Source organism: Hippopotamus amphibius, chromosome 10 (assembly GCF_030028045.1).
Source record: "Hippopotamus amphibius kiboko isolate mHipAmp2 chromosome 10, mHipAmp2.hap2, whole genome shotgun sequence".
NCBI classification, from domain to species: domain Eukaryota; kingdom Metazoa; phylum Chordata; class Mammalia; order Artiodactyla; family Hippopotamidae; genus Hippopotamus; species Hippopotamus amphibius.
In genome coordinates this window covers 103,300,664-103,321,512 of record NC_080195.1, presented here as the reverse complement: position 1 = coordinate 103,321,512, position 20,849 = coordinate 103,300,664, and the positions used below count along the sequence as shown (strand labels likewise).

The window sequence follows — 20,849 nt, the reverse complement described above, 5'->3', positions numbered from 1 at the left end:
CACTGAGTATATTAGTGCCTGAAATATAGGGATCATTAGGTAAATATTTGTTGAATGGAGTAACCCCTAAAGGGTTGTGCAGGCTGCCCTCAGCAGGCTAACGGCTCCCTTAATATTTATAAATGAGAGGACTGCATTAATCAATACTCATGATGGAATTTCTACAGAATTAAGAAAGGTTAAGATATGAGTAGCATGCTTTGTTTTATTAAGTCAACTAAAGTAGATTTAGAAGAAAATATTTTAAAAATTTATTTTAATTTCTTTTTAAAAGTAATTATATTTCTCTTAAATAGTTTAAGTATTTCTTGTTTAAAAGTTCAAGAGTTTTCTCTGAAGTTGTTCTCTTTTGGAAGGCCAAACAACTTTACCCTCACCAGATAATAGAAATAATATCCTGTATGGGCCACATAGCGAGCTCAAAAAACATAGGTTCTTGAACCAGAAAACTGGTTTTGAAACTCCTTTCAACCACCAATTAGCTGTGTGACCTTGTGCAGATAATTAAGTAGAGTAGTAATAGTACTACAAAGGATTGTGATGAGTTTGAGTTCAATACATGTAAAGAACTTCAGATAATAGGGGACTTCCCTGGCAGTCCAGGGGTTAAGACTTTGTCTTCCAGTGCAGGGGGTGTGGGTTTGATCCCTGGTGGGGAGTTAAGATCTCACATGCCTTGGGGCCAAAAAACCGAAACAGAAACAATATTGTAACAAATTCAATAAAAATACTTTAAAAGTGGTCCACATCAAAAAACAAAACAAAACAAAACAAAACAGAAAGAAAAACAAAAAAACCCCCCAAAACTTCATATAGTGTCTGGCCCTTATTACTTGCTTCTTAATTATTACCTATTATCATTGTTTATTTTAAAAATAAAAGTAAAGATGACCCACGAGGCCTAGAAGTATCCTATCTGGTTATTTTCCAATCAATGTGTCATTTACAGGTGCGCTCTCCATTGAGAACCATACAAAAAAATTCCTTTTTCTGGATCGCCAAAGATCTGTGGCAACTTTAAAATTTTTTACAAGTTTTTGCACTTACTTTGCAGTCATTGGAGGTAAAACAATGAGAAAAAGAAAGCTTATGTACTATTATCTTGACAAATTGAATGATGTCCGGAGTTTATTGAGTTGAAAGACATTTTGAGGGAATTGGATTTTCTCCTTACTTATTAGTTTGTTCGATTTTTCCACAGTTGTTTCAAAACCACAGAATAAGACTGACTTTATGTGAATATATTTTAAAAATATATGTGGATTAAAGAGAAAATTATCATAAAAAATAAAAAGAGTCCTTAACATTGATATTTGCCAAAATCTTGAGATGTGAGTGCAGTAGTATCTCAAAAAAAATAAAAGACTGGAAAAAGTGTCTTTCTACAGGAACCAGCAGGAGTTGAAGGGTTGAATGGGGGAGAGTCTGGTCCTTTCTGTGCAGGGCGAGAGGCAGTGTGGGCTGAGAATGAGAAAAGGAGGCAGACAACTTGGTGTGTCATGTACAGACAAAACTTGAGGCTGGAGGTTTGCTTCTCTTTTAGGAGTCGAAGCAGAAGAACATCAAAAGTAAATCCTAGGTTGAATCTCATGAGAATCTCTGTGATTGAGGATAAAGCAAAATGAATGGTTTTACCAAGTTATGACAAGGACCAAATTATTTTTTTAATTTACCTTAAATTTTATTGAAACTAAATTCTTCTAACTAAAGTAGATGCAAATAGAGCAGTTCTTTACCACTAATAATTCCCTTCAATTTTTAGTTTGCAAAGCTCCATCAATATGGAAATATAGAAGCAACTAATCACACTGTACTCTTAATTAACTGGTAGGGGATACCAGCGTAGTAAGTATAAATGAAGTTCAAGAGTCATCAATACTCTTTTTGATATTCAATTTTTTTGAACTTTTTTTAAAAGTGGGACAAGCTGAATATACTGGTTTCAGGCCACTTAACATTTATATATAATGATAGCGGGAATAAACAATGGAATAAACAAAAATATAAGGCAGCTGTGCACTCTGGGAAAATAAACTCCCTAATCTGCAACGTGGAAACTTCAAATTTACCTGATGAACTATGGTTTTAGTCCTCATCTGTCACTAATGATCATTGTTGCATGATTCTGTTTGTCTGAGTTGCAGTTTTCTCATTGGTTCAGAAAATAATAAAGGACACAAATAAATGGTACTTCAAGGGTCTTTGGATTATGAAATTTTATAATCTTATGATAATATGGAATTTAGTATCTGGAATAAGAATATAATTGTGGGTAGGGAGCTACTTATAGTGATTAGGAGGAACTCTTTTTATGCAATCTTCAGTGGTAACTACCAAGTATGCTTACTCTACGTGAAATGTGATGCTTGAGAAATTCCTTTGACTTCAGTTTGTGGCTTTCTTAAAAATTAATAGCATCATTAAACTACTAAATGTGGTTCTCAGCTGACTTTAAAAGCACTTTGTTTTAAGACATACATCATAGTTGATTGTCATGTTTCACAGGGCTAGTAATTCAGGGAAAATTATGGTTTAATTTATGTGAATTCTTGGCAGAAGAAAGATAACACCCATAATTTAGAAAAGAGTCAACAGCCATGGAATGGTAAAGGGAAGCTGTACAATTAGAGCGTAAATGCAGTCTCATGTGATGCAATCTGAAGAATGGAAGCTATAGAAATTTGCTTATGGAATTTGAAACTCAGAAACCGAAACAAGTATGGGGATTATAAACACAATAGTGTCTTATTAGCAGTCAAATAATTCTAGGAATTCCAATAAAGCAGAAAATAAAATGTGTCACTTAACTCTTAAATAAGGAGTTGCATAAACAGATGGAACTCCTGATTTGAAGTTAGGAAACAAGATAGGTGTCATAGTTTTCAAATAATGTGTTCTCTTGTCTGATATTTAGAGGTGTGGCTTTCCACACCCACCAGCATATATAAATGCTCTTGTGCAGGCAGAGTCACAAAGCTGACCTACAACAGCAAGTCAAACTCACCACTCCTGACACCATGAGCTACTACGGCAACTACTGCCAAGGCCTGGGCTACGACAACTACTGCCAAGGCCACGGCAACTACTGCCAAGGCCTGGGCTACGGCTATGGCGGCTTTGGTGGCCTGGGCTATGGCTACGGGTACAGATGTGGCAGCTTCCGTAGACTGGGCTATGGCTGTGGTTACAGAGGCTACAGATATGGCTGCTACCGTCCATGTTACTATAGAAGACCCTGGTGTTCTGGCTTCTACTGAATAATTCTTTGAAGAGTAACAATTTATCAACTTAGTCTTCTGTGAGACTCCGATTCATCTAGAAAACTTCATTCCATAACCTGCTTGCTTCATTTATCCTGTCCTGATGATGAACTGTTATTTGGACCACCTGGTTTCTGACATTAATGTGAAGAAAACTTGATGAACTGAATGTTGGTGTTTGATTAGTGATGTTCTCAGGGATTCTCCTGCTATATAGGATGAAGAATCATACTCTAGCAAGTCTTCGTCTTTCAGCATCTGTTGTCTAATAATAAACTTTTTCTGATGCAGTAAATGTGTGCTAAGCTTCAGTTTTTTAATCACATTAAATTTGCTATGATGCATGAATACAATCATCAACAGTGGCAACATTTTCTTCTTATAGCTAAGAAATTTACAAATATGTCTTATTTCATAATTATCTTTCTCCTTTTTCTTTTCTTCTTTCCCTTACCTCTTCCATCTCCTCCTTTCCCTCATTTTCTTCTCTATTTTATCATTCTCCTCCTCCTCATCATTATTAATATCTATCTTTTTCTTCGCCAGCCAAACATAGGAATCCTATGTCTAAAATTTGAAGAGGCTCTGTGATGATAATCAAATTTTAGTGTATTTTTAAAAATTCATTATTCCTTGGAAATTACCTTCTTAATTTCAAAACAAAGTAATAAGGAAAAACTTTAGCTTGCAGGTAAATTATTTTGGAACTCTTGAGAAAATAAATATGAAAGAATTATATCAAAATGTTAACAATGGTTGAATCGATGTTTGTTGCAATATTTATTCTTTCTTCCTTTGGGTATATTTAAAATATTTTATAAAATAAAAAAATCTAAAATAGAATCAAAAACCTTTTATCTTGAACTCAAATATATATTATTGTAATAAATTAAATTTATGAAAATTGACCCAAGAGGAAAAAAAATCTGAATAGTTCTTTCATATAGAAATTAAATCTATTATTAAAAATCTTCTCCAAATACCAATTTAAGGTCAGAAGGTTTCACTGGTGAATTCTAAACATTTTTGAAGAAAATACGAAAAGAGGGAACACTTCTATATTTTTTGAAGCTAGCAATATTTCAAAATAAAAATACATTATCATCAATAGGGTGTACAGGTCAGTATTTCTCATTAGAATATGTGAAAAATTCTTAAGAACATATAAGCAAATTTAATCTAGTAATAAATGAAATAGATAATATATCATAACCAAGTAAGTTTTATGTGAAGAATGTAAGTAAAACTTACCATTAAAAAATTATAAACACAAGTCAGTATATTAACAGAGTAAATGGAAAAAACATAACATATCCACAGATTGTTAAATTCTGAGCCTATTCATTCCAATATATTTATTATATCTGATTCTAGTTCTAATGATTGATTTCCTCTAAATGTGTTTCTTCTTACTTTTTGGCATGATGTATTTTTTTGTTGTTGAAAGTCAGATATGTTTATTGGGTACTGCCAACTAAGGCAAAGAATTCTTTAGTATGAGAATTTATATTAATCTGATTAGGAGTTGGGCTGAATTAATTATTTCTTGTAGCTGGGGCTGCCAGAGGCTTGTTTCCTCTTGACTTTGGAACTTCTAAATGCGCTTCAGAGAGAGCCTATGTCTTGTAGCTCTTTGTGCTATAATCTACTGTTATACTGGATCTTCATTGGTGTGATGATAAGGTTTAGGGGAAAGGAATCATTCTATAATCTTATAATTAAATTTCAATATTTTAGTGGCCTCGTGTCTCAAGGCTGACATTCACAAGTGTTTCTTTAGTGTACACCCCTTACTGTCTTTACTGGATGTAAGGTTATCTACATATTTAATTGAGGTTCTAAACCCTGTAGACTGCATTTCCCCCTCTTGGGCTAGACAGGGAGGCTGAAATGGGATGAAATGGGAGCAAAACTCAGGCTAGGTCTTTTTCCCTGGTGAGTAGCATTTGTTATGGAAAGGTTCTGGATGTATTTTATATTTATTTCTCTTCTCTTCCCCTTACCAGGGCTATGAAGGGATATTTCTTTGATATTTACCATAAGAAACTAATGAAGTTGTTGGAGGTAAAGCCCAGTAAATTGTAAAGATCCCCTTAGGACCCTGGCCTCCAGGAGTTTCCATTCTTACAATAATGCACACAGGATCTCTAGCAATTTGTTCAAATTACCATTTAAATGTTCCTTTCAATTTGTGGTGGCACCAGTGGCTTCTGTTCCAGGTAAGGAAATCTAGGTGGGAAGTCTAACTGCATTCTCTCTCTAGACTTAGGGCGGTGATTTGCACTGAACCTCAAAGTTCTGGTAGGTCCAATGAAAATCATTAATGTCCAGGGTTTTTTTCCTTGCTTTTTTTGTTGATAGGATGGGAGTGATGACTTCAAAGTGCTTTACATGTTGGAGCAGAAACCAGAAATCAATAAAGGGCATTTAAACAACAAAAACAAAGATAAAACCTACAACTAATATGCTACTTGATGTTAAAATAATAAATGCTTTCTTCTTGAGCTTGGGAAGAAGACACTGATTTTCTTCTTCCACCATTTCTATTCAACACTCTCTTGGAGTTTCTACATGAGACAAATTACATGAGGCAAAAATAATAATGACAATAGTAGCAGGAGTAGTAAATAATTGGAAAAAAATCTAGTGTAATTAATAGTAAATTTATTGTTTCCTCAGTGTACATTAATTTACAAAAACCCATTGCATTTCATTTATGAAAAATTAGAAAACAAATTGACAATCAGTATAGTTTATAATAGCATCAAAACATTAAATGCACAGTGACAAGGAAAGGATGAATGGCAAATCTCTAACCTCTTTCTCTCTTCTAAAAGGAGTCTGAGGCAATTTTGTCCTTTAGTGACGGATGGAATTACTGACTAAAAATGAAAATAAATCATGACGATTTTTAAATAAATTTATTTATTTATTGGCTGCACTGAGTCTTTGCTCCTGCACATGGTCTTTCTCTAGTTGCAGAGAGTGGGGGCTACTATTTAGCTGTGGTGCATGGTCTCACTGCAGTGGCTTTTCTTGTTGTGAAGCAAGGGCTCTAGGCATGTGGGCTTCAGTAGCTGCAGCACGCTGGCTCTAGAGCACAGGCTCAGTAGTTGTGGCTCACGGGCTTGGCTTAGTTGCTCTGCAACATGTGGGAATCTTCCCTGACCAGGGATTGAACCCCTGTCTCTTGCATTGGCAGGCAGATTCTTAACCACTGCACCACCAGGCAAATCCAATCATGAGGATTCTTAATGGGTTATTCTATCCAACTGTTGACTATTCTAGGCATGCTTTAAAAGTGTATCTATGGTTTATCTAGATTGTTGACTGTAAATGAATCTAAAATTTACAGACCACAGTTTTGTTGAAGACTGAAAATCAGTAAGGTAGCCAGATGAAGGCTACATGAACATCAAAGTTTAGATGCTGACATAGCCGAAACCTTGTCTTGCCTATTAGTTTTCTTCACTTGGAAATTAAAATGTGTTTGCTGTGGAAAAGAGCATTCTGAAAACTACATCTGGTAGTTTGAGGTCTCTCATATACTAATGCAGAGAATACTGTTGCTCCTTTTTTGGGTCCTTTGCTCTCCATTAGTAATGCTGATGCTGTGTAAGACTTGTGTACCGTGACAATCTGACAGGTCAAACCCTTGTGATTGCACACTTATTAATAAATCTAACAAAAGTGTGCAATTCTTTTTAAAAGTAAATGTTAAAACATACTTATGGAGATTAAAGAAGGTCCAAATATAAGGAAAATGTATCATGATTGTGAATTGGAAGAATCATTTTCTGCCAAATTTGGTTTATAGATTCAGTGCAAGTATAATAAAAATATCTGAACAGAAATTTTTTTTTACTACTTTTGTCTTTCAACCTTCTTACTAACCTTGTAAGTTGTTGATCTACTACATTAACATTACTTCCTTATGATATTGAATCATCCATTCAACGACAGAATTAAAAAAAAATTTTCTAGTCTACCTTTAAATCTTTCAGGAATTAAAACTCCTAATATAGGTTTTGCAATTTTTTGTTGAGTATGTTCTTTTGTTAATAGGTATAATATTTCTCTATCATGATATCTTTTACTTCCTTGTGTATATAAAAACTACTCATTTTCTTTGACAATTTTATATTGTGTTGATTGATGAATCAGTTTGGTTTTTGAGCTAGTTTCATCATTGATTCTCAAGGGTTTTTCCAGGTATGCTATCGTGTTGCCTGTATGATAGTTTTACTTTTTAAAATCTTTTTCTAGTTCTTACTCATCTATTGATATTTTTTGCCCAACTGCATTAGCTAATATCTCCAGAACACAGTTTAATACTAGTGCATATAATAGGCACCTTGCCTTTCTCCTAACTTTTGTGGAAATGCCTCTAGGATTTCATAGTTACCTAAAATGCTAACTTTAAGTCAAACTTATTATGTTAAAAAATCCATCAATTCCTATTTTCTTGAATGCTTTTATCAGGAATGAGTGTTGAAATTTGTCAAAAGTTACTCAGCGTTTATGGAAATAGTAGTATGATTTTTCTCCCTGAATCAATTAATGTGATGCATTATATTAATGAATGTCTTTATATTGATATCACTTTTATTCTTCAAATAAATTCCATTTCCTTATAATGTATTATTTTTATTATGGTATTAGATTCTGTTTGTTAATATTTAATGCAGTATTTTTGCATATGTAGTCACAAGTAATATTAGTTTGTAATTTTCTTTCACTTGTGCCTTTTTCTTTATTGAATTAGATAAATGTTATATTCAATAAGTGATTGATGAAATGTATTTGGAGACTTCATTTTCAGTGCTCTTGAACAATTTATGTTGCATAAGGATTATGTCTTTGAATTTTGGGTAAACTAGTGTTTGAAATTTATGGAACCTCCAGCTTTTTGTGTGTGGAGTAGTTCTTTATTTTCCTTCTCAAAAATTAGTGTTTAATAATTCTATCTCTAATAGATTCAATTCTAGTAAATCTTTTTCCCTAGAAAATTATGTATTTCATTCAGGGTTTTCAAATTTTTAATTTTTTTTTAATTTTTAAATTAACTTTTATTAAAGTATAGTTGATTTACAATGTTGTGTTAGTTTCTGCTGCACAGCAAAGTGAATCAGTTATGCATATACATATATCCACTCTTTTTAAGATTCTTTTCCCATATAGGTCATTACAGACCATTGAGGGGATTTTCAAATTCATTTGCATAAAAGTCCTCAAAGAAAATTTCCCCCTCTTTCGTTCTCTCTCTCTTTCTCTATGTAATTATACATGGTTACTTATGTTTATATTATATATATATATATTAGTTCAATTTAATTATATTTTTCTTCTTTTTGAAAATTAATTTAGCTGGTAGTTTTTCTATTTTGTTATTTGTTTCCAATAACCATAATTTTGTATAATTAATTATTCTATTGTTTTTCTACAAATGTCTGTCCCTTATCTGATCAACAGCTGCTTTTATCTTTATTATACCTTCCTTCTGCTTTCTTTTAGTTTACTTGTTTGTACTTTTTCTCAGTTTTGAATTGGAAATTTAATTCAATTATTGCATAGTTGTGTTTTATTTATATATGTGCTTAAGACTATATTTCTTCTGCTATGTTTGTAATGTATATCCCATATAGCAATATGTAGCATTTTCACTGCCATTATCACCATTTTAAAATTCTGTGATTTGTTTGTATTTTTTCACTCAAGATTTCATAGTTCTGTGTTTGTTTTAATTGCTGGGTATTTATTGGTTTATATTTATTAATTTCTATTTGTATTACATAATTATTAGAAAATATTTTTGTAATATTTCCTTCTTGGAACTTCTTAATGCTTTGTGATAGAATACAGTTTTGTAATGTTTCGTATGTGCTTGAGAATAATTTTTATTTTCTATTATCAAAATGTAAAGTTATACATAATTTTAAAGTCAGTTAATATTGCTTATATTATTTTGGTCTTCCATATTCTTATGCTTCTCCATTTTACGTGTCTTGTTCTGGGATTGCTGTGTTGTTTGTCTGCGTCTCCACACATCTCTAGTATATTTTGCTTTATAAAGGTGGTTGCTGTGTTGTTTTATCATATACAACCACAGCCATTATTTCTTTATTTTATAGTGTCTTTAACTTTATAAGGAGGCCCCCACAAAGTAAAATCTAGCCAGATTTTACTTTGATAACAGAGTTACAACTGCTTTTTTCATTCTCCTTTGACTGATAAACCTTTGCCTATACATTTTTAAAAGCGTAATTTTGTAGGACAATTGTAGATTTACAAAAAAATTATGTAGATAACAGAGAGAGTTCCCATAAATCCCACACCAAATTCCCCTATTAACATTTTACATAAATATGGTGCACTTGTTACAATTAATAATAAATCTATATTGATACATAATTACCAACTACAGTCCATACTTTATTCAGCTTTCTTTAGATTTTATTTAACATATTTTTTCTCTTCTAGGATACCATGTAGGGTACCATATTGCATTTAGTCACATTGCTCCTCTTGACGAGACACGTTCTCAGATTTTCCCTAGCCCCAATCACCCTGATAATTTTCCAGCAGAAGTGGTCAAGTGTTTTGTACAATAGAAGGATCTTCAGCTGGGATCCATTCAACGTTTTTCTCATGAGTAAAGTGGAATTATAGTATTTGGGAGGAATGGGGCAGAAGTATAGTGCTGTCTTCATCTGACCATATCAGGAATACTATCAGCATAAGTTTTCACTGTTGATGTTGATTTTGATTAACTGAGATAGTTTGTCGAGTTTCTCCACTGTCAGAAACTTACTTAGTAATAGGCATTTAAGATTCATTTATATATTTTCATCTTGACAACTCAGTGTTTTTTATTGCTGGGTACATTGCATGGATGTACTGCATTTGTTTACTCATTTACTTATTGAAAGATATTGCTTCCAGTTGCTGGAAATTGTGACTAAAGCTACCATAAATATCCATATGCAGGTTTTTGAGTAGACAAAAATTTTCACATCATTTGGGATATATCAGGGAGAAAAGTTGCTGGATCATATGACATTTTGCTTTTTAAAAAACTTCCAAATTTTCCTTTGTAGTGGCTATACCATTGTGCCTTCTCACAATAATGAATAAGTGTTGCTGTTTTGCATTCTTGCGAGCAACTAATATTGACATTTTCTGGGATTTTATCCATTTCAATATTTGCAGAGTGGTATCTCATTATTGCATTAGTTTGCATATACTTTTACTATTAGACTTTCTAATAACTTGACTTTAAATATTTCTCTTGAAAATAGTCGATTCTTTGGGAGCCCAAATAATATTTTAAGAGGTAAATTAATCTAGTGCATATTTATTAAGTTGCTATTAGGTTTTATGTCAGCTCTGAAAAAATTTTTTGTTATAACTACTATTGTATTTTTATATTTACTCTGCTTTTTTCTCTATATATTTTATTTTATTTACTCGGTATTTTAAAAATTCTTTAGATATTTAGAAATGTTTTGATACTTTTTTTAGCGGTTGTAAGTGATTAATTGTGCCATTTTTTGTAAAAATGTCCTTAGCCCCTCATTTTCTTTTTTTAAACTTTTACTATCTAATTTTTCAGTTTGGAATAATGAATGTCAACTACTATGATGTACTTAAATATCAAATAACTTTTTCTACTTTGTCCCTCTTCTTTCATTTTTAGTTGTTTTAGTTTTATTTCTTGTTATACAATGTTTACATTTTCTTCAGATCTCATCCTCATCTTTCATTTAGTCTTAGATAAAAAATTAAATATATTAAATTCTCAAATCAGTCCTTTGCCAAAGTCTCTATTGGATTCTCAGTTGATTGATCAAGAGGGCCTTATGACTCCAACATTCTCCAGGTTCTTGCATAATTAAAAAATGTTTTTCCCTATAACTGGCATAGTTGAAGGACAGAATAACTAGATATAAAACCTTGGTTCACATTTTATTTCCTTGAGGTTTTTGAAAATATTGCAAAGTTATTGCTGTGTTTGGTGTATATTTTGGAGAAATCTGACAAGGGTCTAATTCTTTTGTCATTGTAAATTATTTGATCTTTTCCTGGATGCTCTGAGCATATTTTTCTTCATTTTTAAAGTCCATTTTTCATTGTGTTAAAAAATACATAATTTTATCATTTAAAGTACACTAAGTACATTAAGTACAATCGTGTTTTGCAACCATCACTATTGTCCATCTCCAGAACTTTTATTTTATTTATTTTATAATTTTTAAAAAATTAATTTATTTATTGGCTGTGTTGGGTCTTCATTGCTATTCCCGGGCTTTCTCTAGTTGTGGGGAGCGGGGGCTACTCTTCGTTGCAGTGCACAGGCTTCTCATTGTGGTGGCTTCTCAGCATGGGCTCTAGGCACCTGGGCTTCAGTAGTTGTGGCACACAGGCTCTAGAGTGCAGGTTCAGTAGTTGTGGCGCACGGGCTTAGTTGCTCTGCAGCACGTCGGGTCTTCTCGGTCAGGGATTGAACCCAAGTCCCCTGCATTAGCAGGCAGGTTCTTAACCTCTGCACCACCAGGGAAGCCCCAGAACTTTTAACTAGAATATATCTTGAAGTTGTTCCTTGTGGGCCAATTTTCCCAGTTAATGAATGGCTATAAAAATATGTACACTGAGGGTTTCTTTTAATTTTGGAATTTCTACTTAGATTATAATTTTGAATAGTACTCTATTTTTTCTTTTGTCATAAACTTTACTTACATGTATCTTGGATTGCTGCCTATCTCCCATTTTATCCACTTTCTTTCCAACTCTTTTTATTTCTTTTTTAGCCACATATTCATTGTTTTCATTATCTTCCTGATTTTCCTCAATGGAATCCTTTGTTTTCATTTGACTCCAAACTTCTTTATGCATCTTGGAACTTGGTCTTCATTCTGATACGATTTTATCTTTAAAAAAATTTCTTTACTAAGTTTTGCAACTCATTTCATTTTTTCTTATATCTTTTATATTTAACTTTTTAATATTTAATTTAAAATGAAGTGTTTTGTTAAAGTTTTCTTCTGCTTCTGGAGGGGTAAGCTATTATTTGAATGCTTTGCTAATCATTTTGTTGTTTTTATTATATACTTTATATACATGAAGACTCCTTGCACCTCTGAATTTGTGGATGGGACTATTAGTCAGAGGTATTTGTTATTTGTTTTCTATGGCTCTGTTCATTTAATAATTTATTCATTCAACTAACAATATATTGTCTACTCTATTCCATTCACAAAAGTATAAAATATGATTATAATAAATGTTCTTGCCCTAAATGAGTAAATAATGTAATGGAAAAGACAGTAAACAAACTAATTGGTATACTAAAAGCTGATGCAATGCAAAGATGGAGTTTTGTCCAGGGCATTTGGCAGGACTCTGAAGGATTTTCTAAATCAGGCAGAGGTAAAAGTAGCTTGGAATGTCCTTAGAAGGTGACACTTGACCTATGTTTTGAAGGGTCGGTTGGAATAAAATGGGTAAAGAAGTATAAAAGAAGATTCTAGAATGAAAGAGCAGCTCCTGTAAACTCTCAAAATCATGCAGTAGGTTACTGGCTTGATATTTATGTGTGGAATCAGTAGAATGTAAATGATCAGGATAGAGAAAAATAAGTTTGGTGACGAAAAACTTTGTGAATTTAGGAGTTTAATCTTTTCCTTAATGACAGATATAATGGCTGAAAAATGAAATAATCATATTTGTGTTTCAGAATGCTCATTTGGACTCAGTAGGGGGAACAGATCAGGTGAGGGTCCTCATGTGGGGAAGTATGACGAGTGGGGAGGCTGTTACATTAATCCAGAAGAAAGTGGTGGAGGACTGAATTAAGTGACAACAACAAACAGACGGGACTATTAATGAAATATCATTTACGTGGTTGGGTTGGTGTGGTGCAACATGCAGTGAGTGGGGGAGATAGTCACGAAAAATGAGAGAGAATTCCCAGATCATACTCTGGTAGGTGGCTTGAATGACTGATACAGAAAAGAGGCAGTTTTGTGAGAAAAAAAAATGAATTTACTGCTAAACATGGAATGTGAGTGCAATTCAATTGGGAGATATCCAATAAATAGTCAAATTGATACAACTGATGTTTAGAGAAGCCTTTTGAAAGTCATCAGTATAAGTACCGTTATTAAATACAATACCTATTGCAATTCCGTGGGAAAAATGTATATGTTGAATATGGAGGAAAAAAGGTCAGTTTTAGAGTTAATAGAGGAATAAGAAATTGAGAAGAAGACTAATAAGGAATTGAGAGAGAAAGCTAATTGAACATTTGTCATAGAAAATAAAAGAAGAAAGCTTTAAAAGTGGAATGAATGGGTGAGGAAAGCAAATGCCTAGGAAAGTTCAAACAAACTAAATAACTAACAACAACAACAAAAAAAGAAAATCAAAAAGTTGTTTGTTTTAAAATTTGACTATCTGCATATCACCAATGACTTTGTAACTATGCCCAACTATGCCCTGACCACCATGGATAAAAGGTCTTGGGTTCAGGGAATGATTCGTAGCTAAGACAGTGGGTTACAAATTAAAAGAAAAGCAATCTGAGGTTATATAATTACAAGGCTGCTGGAAGCTGTGAAGTAGATCAGACCATTTTAACTAGAGCACCAGCATGGCCTTTGAAGAGGCTGTAGTCCTTTTTCATCTTGGAAACATTTTGTTTTTAGGAAGGCAAACTCATTAAGAAGTAATAATTATTACTAAAATTCCTTTAATAAAGATTTGGACCTTTTGGTAAGTAAGAAAAGAACAATTGAAAATGATTTTAAGACTTTACATTACTCTGTTATATGGAAATAACGTCACCAGTGATTGTTTACCAAGCCCACTAATGAGGGTATAAAAACATTCGGGGAAGCTAGAGACAGTCACAGTCAGGAAATTCATCTTCAGCACCAAATCAAATCTCTAATTCCTACTACAGCACCTACTACAAAGAGCTGGGCTACAGCCATGGAGGCTTTGGTGGCCTGGGCCGTGGCCATGGCTGAGGACGTGGCAGCTTCCGCAGACCTGGCCATGGCTGTGGCCATGGAGGCTACAGACATGGCTGCTGCTGCCCATCATGCTGTGGAGATATGGCTTTTCCAGCTTATACTAGAAACTTGTAAATCCTCTGACCCTCTCTATTCTCATGCTGTTACCTATATGCTCCAGTGATGTGAACACTTTTCTTGATGTTCAGAAAATATTAATAATTTTTTGGCTTCATGCTCCAAAGCAACTATTTCTTTCCTCTGGAAGAATCTGGAATCTTTCTGTTAAATCAGGGTTTTAATCATTACTGTTTAGTCATTAATATCTTCTGTGACCATGTGTAACCTGCATTTTAAAATATTTTTCAATCAGCATATTTAAGTGGCGTAGGGATCGTGGTTGTATCAATTCATCTGAGTACATGTCTAATGGGTATATGGGATTTCAATCAGGATGTTATCCTTCTTTCTTCTAAACTGGTGTTTTGATTCAACAATGTTTCGATTCAATAATGAATTTGATTCAACAAAGGTTCACTGCGTGTCTCCATGTGCTGGACATTGTTTTAAGTTTTGAGGATATGGGAGAATAAGATGGACAAAATTCCTATATATTTTCAGGTGTCCTATCTTTCATTTGTTTCCCGTGTTTTATGTGTGTGATTTCATTTGTATAAAATCATCTGTACACTATTATTTCTATTACTTAAAAAATGATAACATTGCAAACTTTTTTCCAATAGGCATGGTTTTTACTCTCAGGTTTGTTATGGCACAGTAAATCTATGATGATCAAAGAACAAAATTTTAAAATAAAACATTAAGCTGATACAAAATGATATATTTTATAGCAATATGAAAGGTATAAAGAGTACATAAGAAATTTTCAAATTTCTAATGCTCTTTGTATATAATCAGTTAAAATTTATATCTTAAAATAAATACATTTTATATCTCATGTATATGAGTCTACTCCACTTCTTTGATAAGTTAAGTTATTCAATTGGCTTTCCTGTTTTCCTACCTATAGAGTGAGGTCTCATTTCTCAAAAGGTATTTTTCCTGAAAAGTAAGCCTGAGAACTGTCTGAATTTAAAACTCCTGGAGTGCATTTACCCATCTAGTTTCCTGGGGAATACTCTTAGATAATTCGTTTTTAATAGGTTTGTTTAGATCCTCAAACTTTTTATTAGTCAAAACTTTCTTGGAAAGTCACTGTTTTAGATGGTATCCAAGGTCTCCTCAACTTATGTTATAGCAATGCTTGATATCATTTTCTACCCCCACCCTCTTCCCGTGAACAAAGTTTTTGTGGCAGCTTTCAGATGCTTTGCACTCTCAAGAGCATGTTTTCTAAAAGACAGTAAAATGACTTGGACACGTGGAAGAAGATCTGTGGAGATCTGACATGACAATTACATTAAAAGACAAAATAAACTGAAGTTTCTCATCATGTTGTTCTGGATAGTTCATGATGTGTTTATTTCAAACAAGTTTTTCATAAAGATGGAAGTAAAACTGTTCAGTTTATATTATGGTTTATCGTTTAACTGCCTTTTCCAACAATATGGTCATTTGATGAGCTTTCGGAGGCATCTGTCTGATACTTAATTTTTTATTTTTTTTATTTTTTATTTTTTTTATTTTTTATTTTTTTTAAATTTTTTTAAAATTTATTCTATTTTATTTTTTGGGGGGTACACCAAGTTCAATCATCTGTTTTTATACACATATCCCCGTATTCCCTCCCTTCCTTGACTCACCCTCCTCGAGTCCCCCCACCCTCCCCGCCCCAGTCCTCTAAGGCATCTTCCATCCTCGAGTTGGACTCCCTTTGTTATACAACAACTTCCCACTGACTATCTATTTTACAGTTGGTAGTATATATATGTCTGTGCTACTCTCTCGCTTCGTCTCAGTTTCCCCTTCACCCCCCGCCCCCTCCCATACCTCGAGTTCTCCAGTCCATTCTCTGTATTTGCATCCTTGTTCTTCTCACTGAGTTCATCAGTATCAATTTTAGATTCCATATATGTGAGTTAGCATACAATGTTTGTCCTTCTCTTTCTGACTTACTTCACTCTGTATGACAGATTGTAGTTCTATCCACCTCATTACATATAGCTCCATCTCATCCCTTTTTATAGCTGAGTAATATTCCCTTGTGTATATAAGCCACATCTTCTTTATCCATTCATCTGTTGATGGGCATTTAGGTTGCTTCCATGTCCTGGCTATTGTAAATAGTGCTGCAATAAACATTATGGTACAAGTTTCTTTTGGGATTATGGTATTCTTTGGGTATATGCCCAGAAGTGGGATTACTGGATCATATGGTAGTTCTATTTGTAGTTTTTTAAGGAACCTCCAAATTGTTTTCCATAGTGGCTGGACCAACTTACATTCCCACCAACAGTGCAGGAGAGTTTCCTTTTCTCCACACCCTCTCCAACATTTGTGGTTTCCAGATTTTGTGATGATGGCCATTCTGATCAGTGTGAGGTGATACCTCATTGTGGCTTTGACTTGCATTTCTCTGATGATGAGTGATGTTGAGCATCTTTTCATGTGTTTGTTGGCCATCTGTATGTCTTCTTTGGAGAAATGTCTATTTAGGTCTTCTGCCCATTTGTGGATTGGGTTATTTGCTTTTTTTGGTATGAAGCTGCATGAGCTGCTTGTATATTTTGGAGGTTAATCCTTTGTCCATTCTTTCATAGGCAATTATTTTTTCCCATTCTGAGGGTTGCCTTTTAGTCTTGTTTATGGTTTCTTTTGCTGTGCAAAAGCTTTTAAGTTTCATGAGGTCCCATTTGTTTATTCTTGATTTTATTTCCCTGATTCTAGGAGGTGGGTCAAAAAGGATCTTGCTTTGATGGATGTCATAGAGTGTTCTGCCTATGTTTTCCTCTAGGAGTTTGATAGTGTCTGGCCTTACATGTAGGTCTTTAATCCATTTGGAGTTTATTTTTGTGTATGGTGTTAGGAAGTGTTCTAATTTCATTCTTTTACATGTTGCTGTCCAATTTTCCCAGCACCACTTATTGAAGAGGCTGTCTTTTTTCCATTGTATACTCGTGCCTCCTTTGTCAAAGATAAGGTGCCCATATGTGTTTGGGCTTACTTCTGAGTTCTCTATTCTATTCCATTGATCGTCCTTTCTATTTTTGTACCAGTCCCATACTGTCTTGATCACTATGGCCTTGCAGGATAGTTTGAAGTCAGGAAGCCTGATTCCACCAACTCCATTTTTCCTTCTCAAGATGGCTTTGGCTATTCGGGGTCTTTTGCATTTCCATACAAATCGTAAGATTTCTTGCTCTAGTTCTGTGAAAAATGCCATTGGTAATTTGATCGGGATTGCATTGAATCTGTAAATTGCTTTGGGTAGTACAGTCATTTTCATGATGTTGATTCTTCCAATCCAGGAACATGGTATGTCCCTCCATCTGTTTGTGTCGTCTTTGATTTCTTTCATCAATGTCTTAAAGTTTTCTGCATACAGGTCTTTTGCCTCCTTAGGCAGGTTTATTCCTAGGTATTTGATTCTTTTGGTTGCAATGGTGAATGGGAGAGTTTCCTTAATTTCTCTTTCTGCTCTTCCGTTGATAGTGTATAGGAATGCAAGCGATTTCTGTGCATTAATTTTATATCCTGCTACTTTACTAAATTCAGCAATTAGTGCTAGCAGTTTTCTGGTAGAGTCCTTAGGGTATTCTATATATAATATCATGTAATCTGCAAAGAGTGACAATTTTATTTCTTCTTTTCCAATTTGGATTCCTTTGATTTCTTTTTCTTCTCTGATTGCTGTGGCTAACACTTCCAAAACTATGTTGAATAATAGTGGTGAGAGTGGACACCCTTGTCTTGTTCCTGTTCTTAGAGGGAATTCTTCCAGTTTTTCCCCATTGAGAACGATGTTGGCTTTTGGTTTCTCATATATGGCTTTGATTATGTTGAGGTAATTTCCTTCTATGCCCATTTTCTGGAGAGCTTTTATCATAAATGGATGTTGAACTTTGTCAAAAGCTTTTTCTGCATCTATTGAAATGATCATATGGTTTTTATCCTTCAATTTGTTGATATGATGTATCACGTTGATTGATTTGCATATATTGAAGAATCCTTGCATCCCAGGGATAAACCCCACTTGATCATGGTGGATGATTTTTCTAATGCGCTGTTGCAGTCTGTTAGCTAGTATTTTGTTGAGGATTTTTGCATCTATATTCATCAGTGATATTGGTCTGTAGTTTTCTTTTTTTGTGACATCTTTGCCTGGTTTTGGTATCAAGGTGATGGTGGCCTTGTAGAATGAGTTTGGGAGTGTTCCGCCTTCTGCAATATTTTGGAAGAGTTTGAGAAGGATAGGTGTTAACTCTTCTCGAAATGTTTGATAGAATTCGCCCGTGAACCCATCTGGTCCTGGGCTTTTGTGTGTTGGGAGATTTTTAATCACTGCCTCAATTTCTGTACTTGTGATTGGTCTGTTCATGGTTTCTGTTTCTTCCTGGTTCAGTCTTGGAAGATTGTATTTTTCTAAGAATGTATCCATTTCTTCCAGGTTATCCAATTGATTGGCTTATAGTTGCTTGTAGTAGTCTCTCATGATGTTTTGTATTTCTGAGGTGTCCGTTGTTACTTCTCCTTGTTCATTTCTAATTCTGTTGATTTGCATCTTCTCCCTTTTTTTCTTGATGAGTCTGGCTAATGGTTTATCCATTTTGTTAATCTTCTCAAAGAACCAGCTTTTAGTTTTATTTATTTTTGCTATGGTTTCCTTCCTTTCTTTTTCATTTATTTCTGCTCTGATCTTTATGATTTCTTTCCTTCTGCTCCCTTTGCGGTTTCTTTGTTCTTCTTTCTCTAGTTGTTTGAGGTGTAAGGTTAGGTTGTTTATTCGATCATTTTCTTGTTTCTTAAGGTAGGACTGTATTGCTCTAAACTTCCCTCTTAGAACTGCTTTTGCTGCGTCCCATAGGTTTTGGGTTGTTGTGTTTTCGTTGTCATTTGTTTCTAGATATTTTTTGATTTCCTCTTTGATTTCTGTAGTGATTCCTTGGTTGTTTAGGAGTGAATTGTTTAGCCTCCATGTGTTTGTATTTTTTGCAGTTTTTTTCCTGTAATTGATATCTAGTCTCATGGCGTTCTGGTCTGAGAAGATGCTTGATATGATTTCAATTTTCTTGAATTTGCTGAGGTTTGATTTGTGACCCACGATGTGATCTATCCTGGAAAATGTTCCATGTGCTCTTGAGAAGAAAGTGTAGTCTGTCGTTTTTGGATGGAATGTCCTATAAATATCAATGAAGTCGAGATGGTCTAATGTGTCATTTAAAGCTTGTGTGTCTTTATTGATTTTCTGTTTGGATGATCTGTCCATTGATGTAAGTGGGGTGTTCAAGTCTCCCACTATTATTGTGTTCCTGTCGACGTCCCCTTTTATAGATGTTAGCATTTGCCTTATGTATTGAGGTGCTCCTATATTGGGGGCATAGATGTTTACCATTGTGATATGTTCTTCTTGAATGGATCCCTTGATCATTATGTAGTGTCCTTCCTTGTCTCTAGTAATAGTCTTTACTTTCAAGTCTAATTTGTCTGATATGAGTATTGCTACTCCAGCTTTCTTTTGACTTCCATTTGCATGGAATATCTTTTTCCATTCCTTTCCTTTCAGTCTATATGTATCCCTTGGTCTGAGGTGGGTTTCTTGAAGGCAGCATAGAGAAGGGTCTTGTTTTTGTAACCATTCAGCCAGTCTGTGTCTTTTGGTTGGAGCATTTAATCCATTTACATTTAAGGTGATTATTGACATGTGTGTTCCAATTACCATTTTCTGAATTGTTTTGGGTTTGTATTTGCAGGTGTTTTGGTTTTTTTTTTTTTTGACTTTTTATTTATTTATTTATTTATTTTTGGGGGTACACCAGGTTCAATCAACTGTTTTTATACACATATCCCCATATTCCCTCCCTTCCTTGACGCCCCCCGCCGCGAGTCCCCCCCACCCTCCCTGCCCCAGTCCTCCAAGGCATCTTCCATCCTCGAGTTGGACTCCCTTTGTTATACAACAACTTCCCACTGACTATTTTACAGTTGGTAGTATATATATGTCTGTGCTACTCTCTCACTTCGTCTCAGTTTCCCCTTCACCCCCCGCCCCCTCCCTTACCTCGAGTTCTCCAGTCCATTCTCTGTATCTGCTTCCTTGTTCTTGTCACTGAGTTCATCAGTACCATTTTTAGATTCCGTATATGTGAGTTAGCATACAATATTTGTCCTTCTCTTTCTGACTTACTTCACTATGTATGACAGATTGTAGTTCTATCCACCTCATTACATATAGCTCCATCTCATCCTGCAGGTGTTTTCCTTTTCTTGTGTTTCCTACTTAGAGAAGTTCCTTTAGCACTTGTTGTAAGGCTGGTTTGGTGGTGCTGAATTCTCTTAACTTTTGCTTGTCTGCAAAACTTTTGATTTCTCCCTCAAATCTGAATGAGATTCTTGCTGGGTAGAGTATTCTTGGCTGTAGGTTTCCCTCTTTCAGGACTTTCAGTATATCCTGCCATTC

The 20,849-nt window shown here is 34.3% G+C and overlaps 1 protein-coding gene across 1 annotated transcript; it reads left to right on the top strand.

The window, feature by feature from the left end:
* Window positions 1-2,987: 2,987 nt before the first annotated feature.
* LOC130830330 (keratin-associated protein 19-7-like) lies at window positions 2,988-3,545 on the top strand. Its single transcript, XM_057697520.1, has one exon. It carries the CDS (start codon window positions 3,018-3,020, stop codon window positions 3,255-3,257), a length of 240 nt encoding a protein of 79 aa, XP_057553503.1. The 5' UTR covers window positions 2,988-3,017; the 3' UTR covers window positions 3,258-3,545.
* The last annotated feature ends 17,304 nt before the right edge of the window (window positions 3,546-20,849 follow it).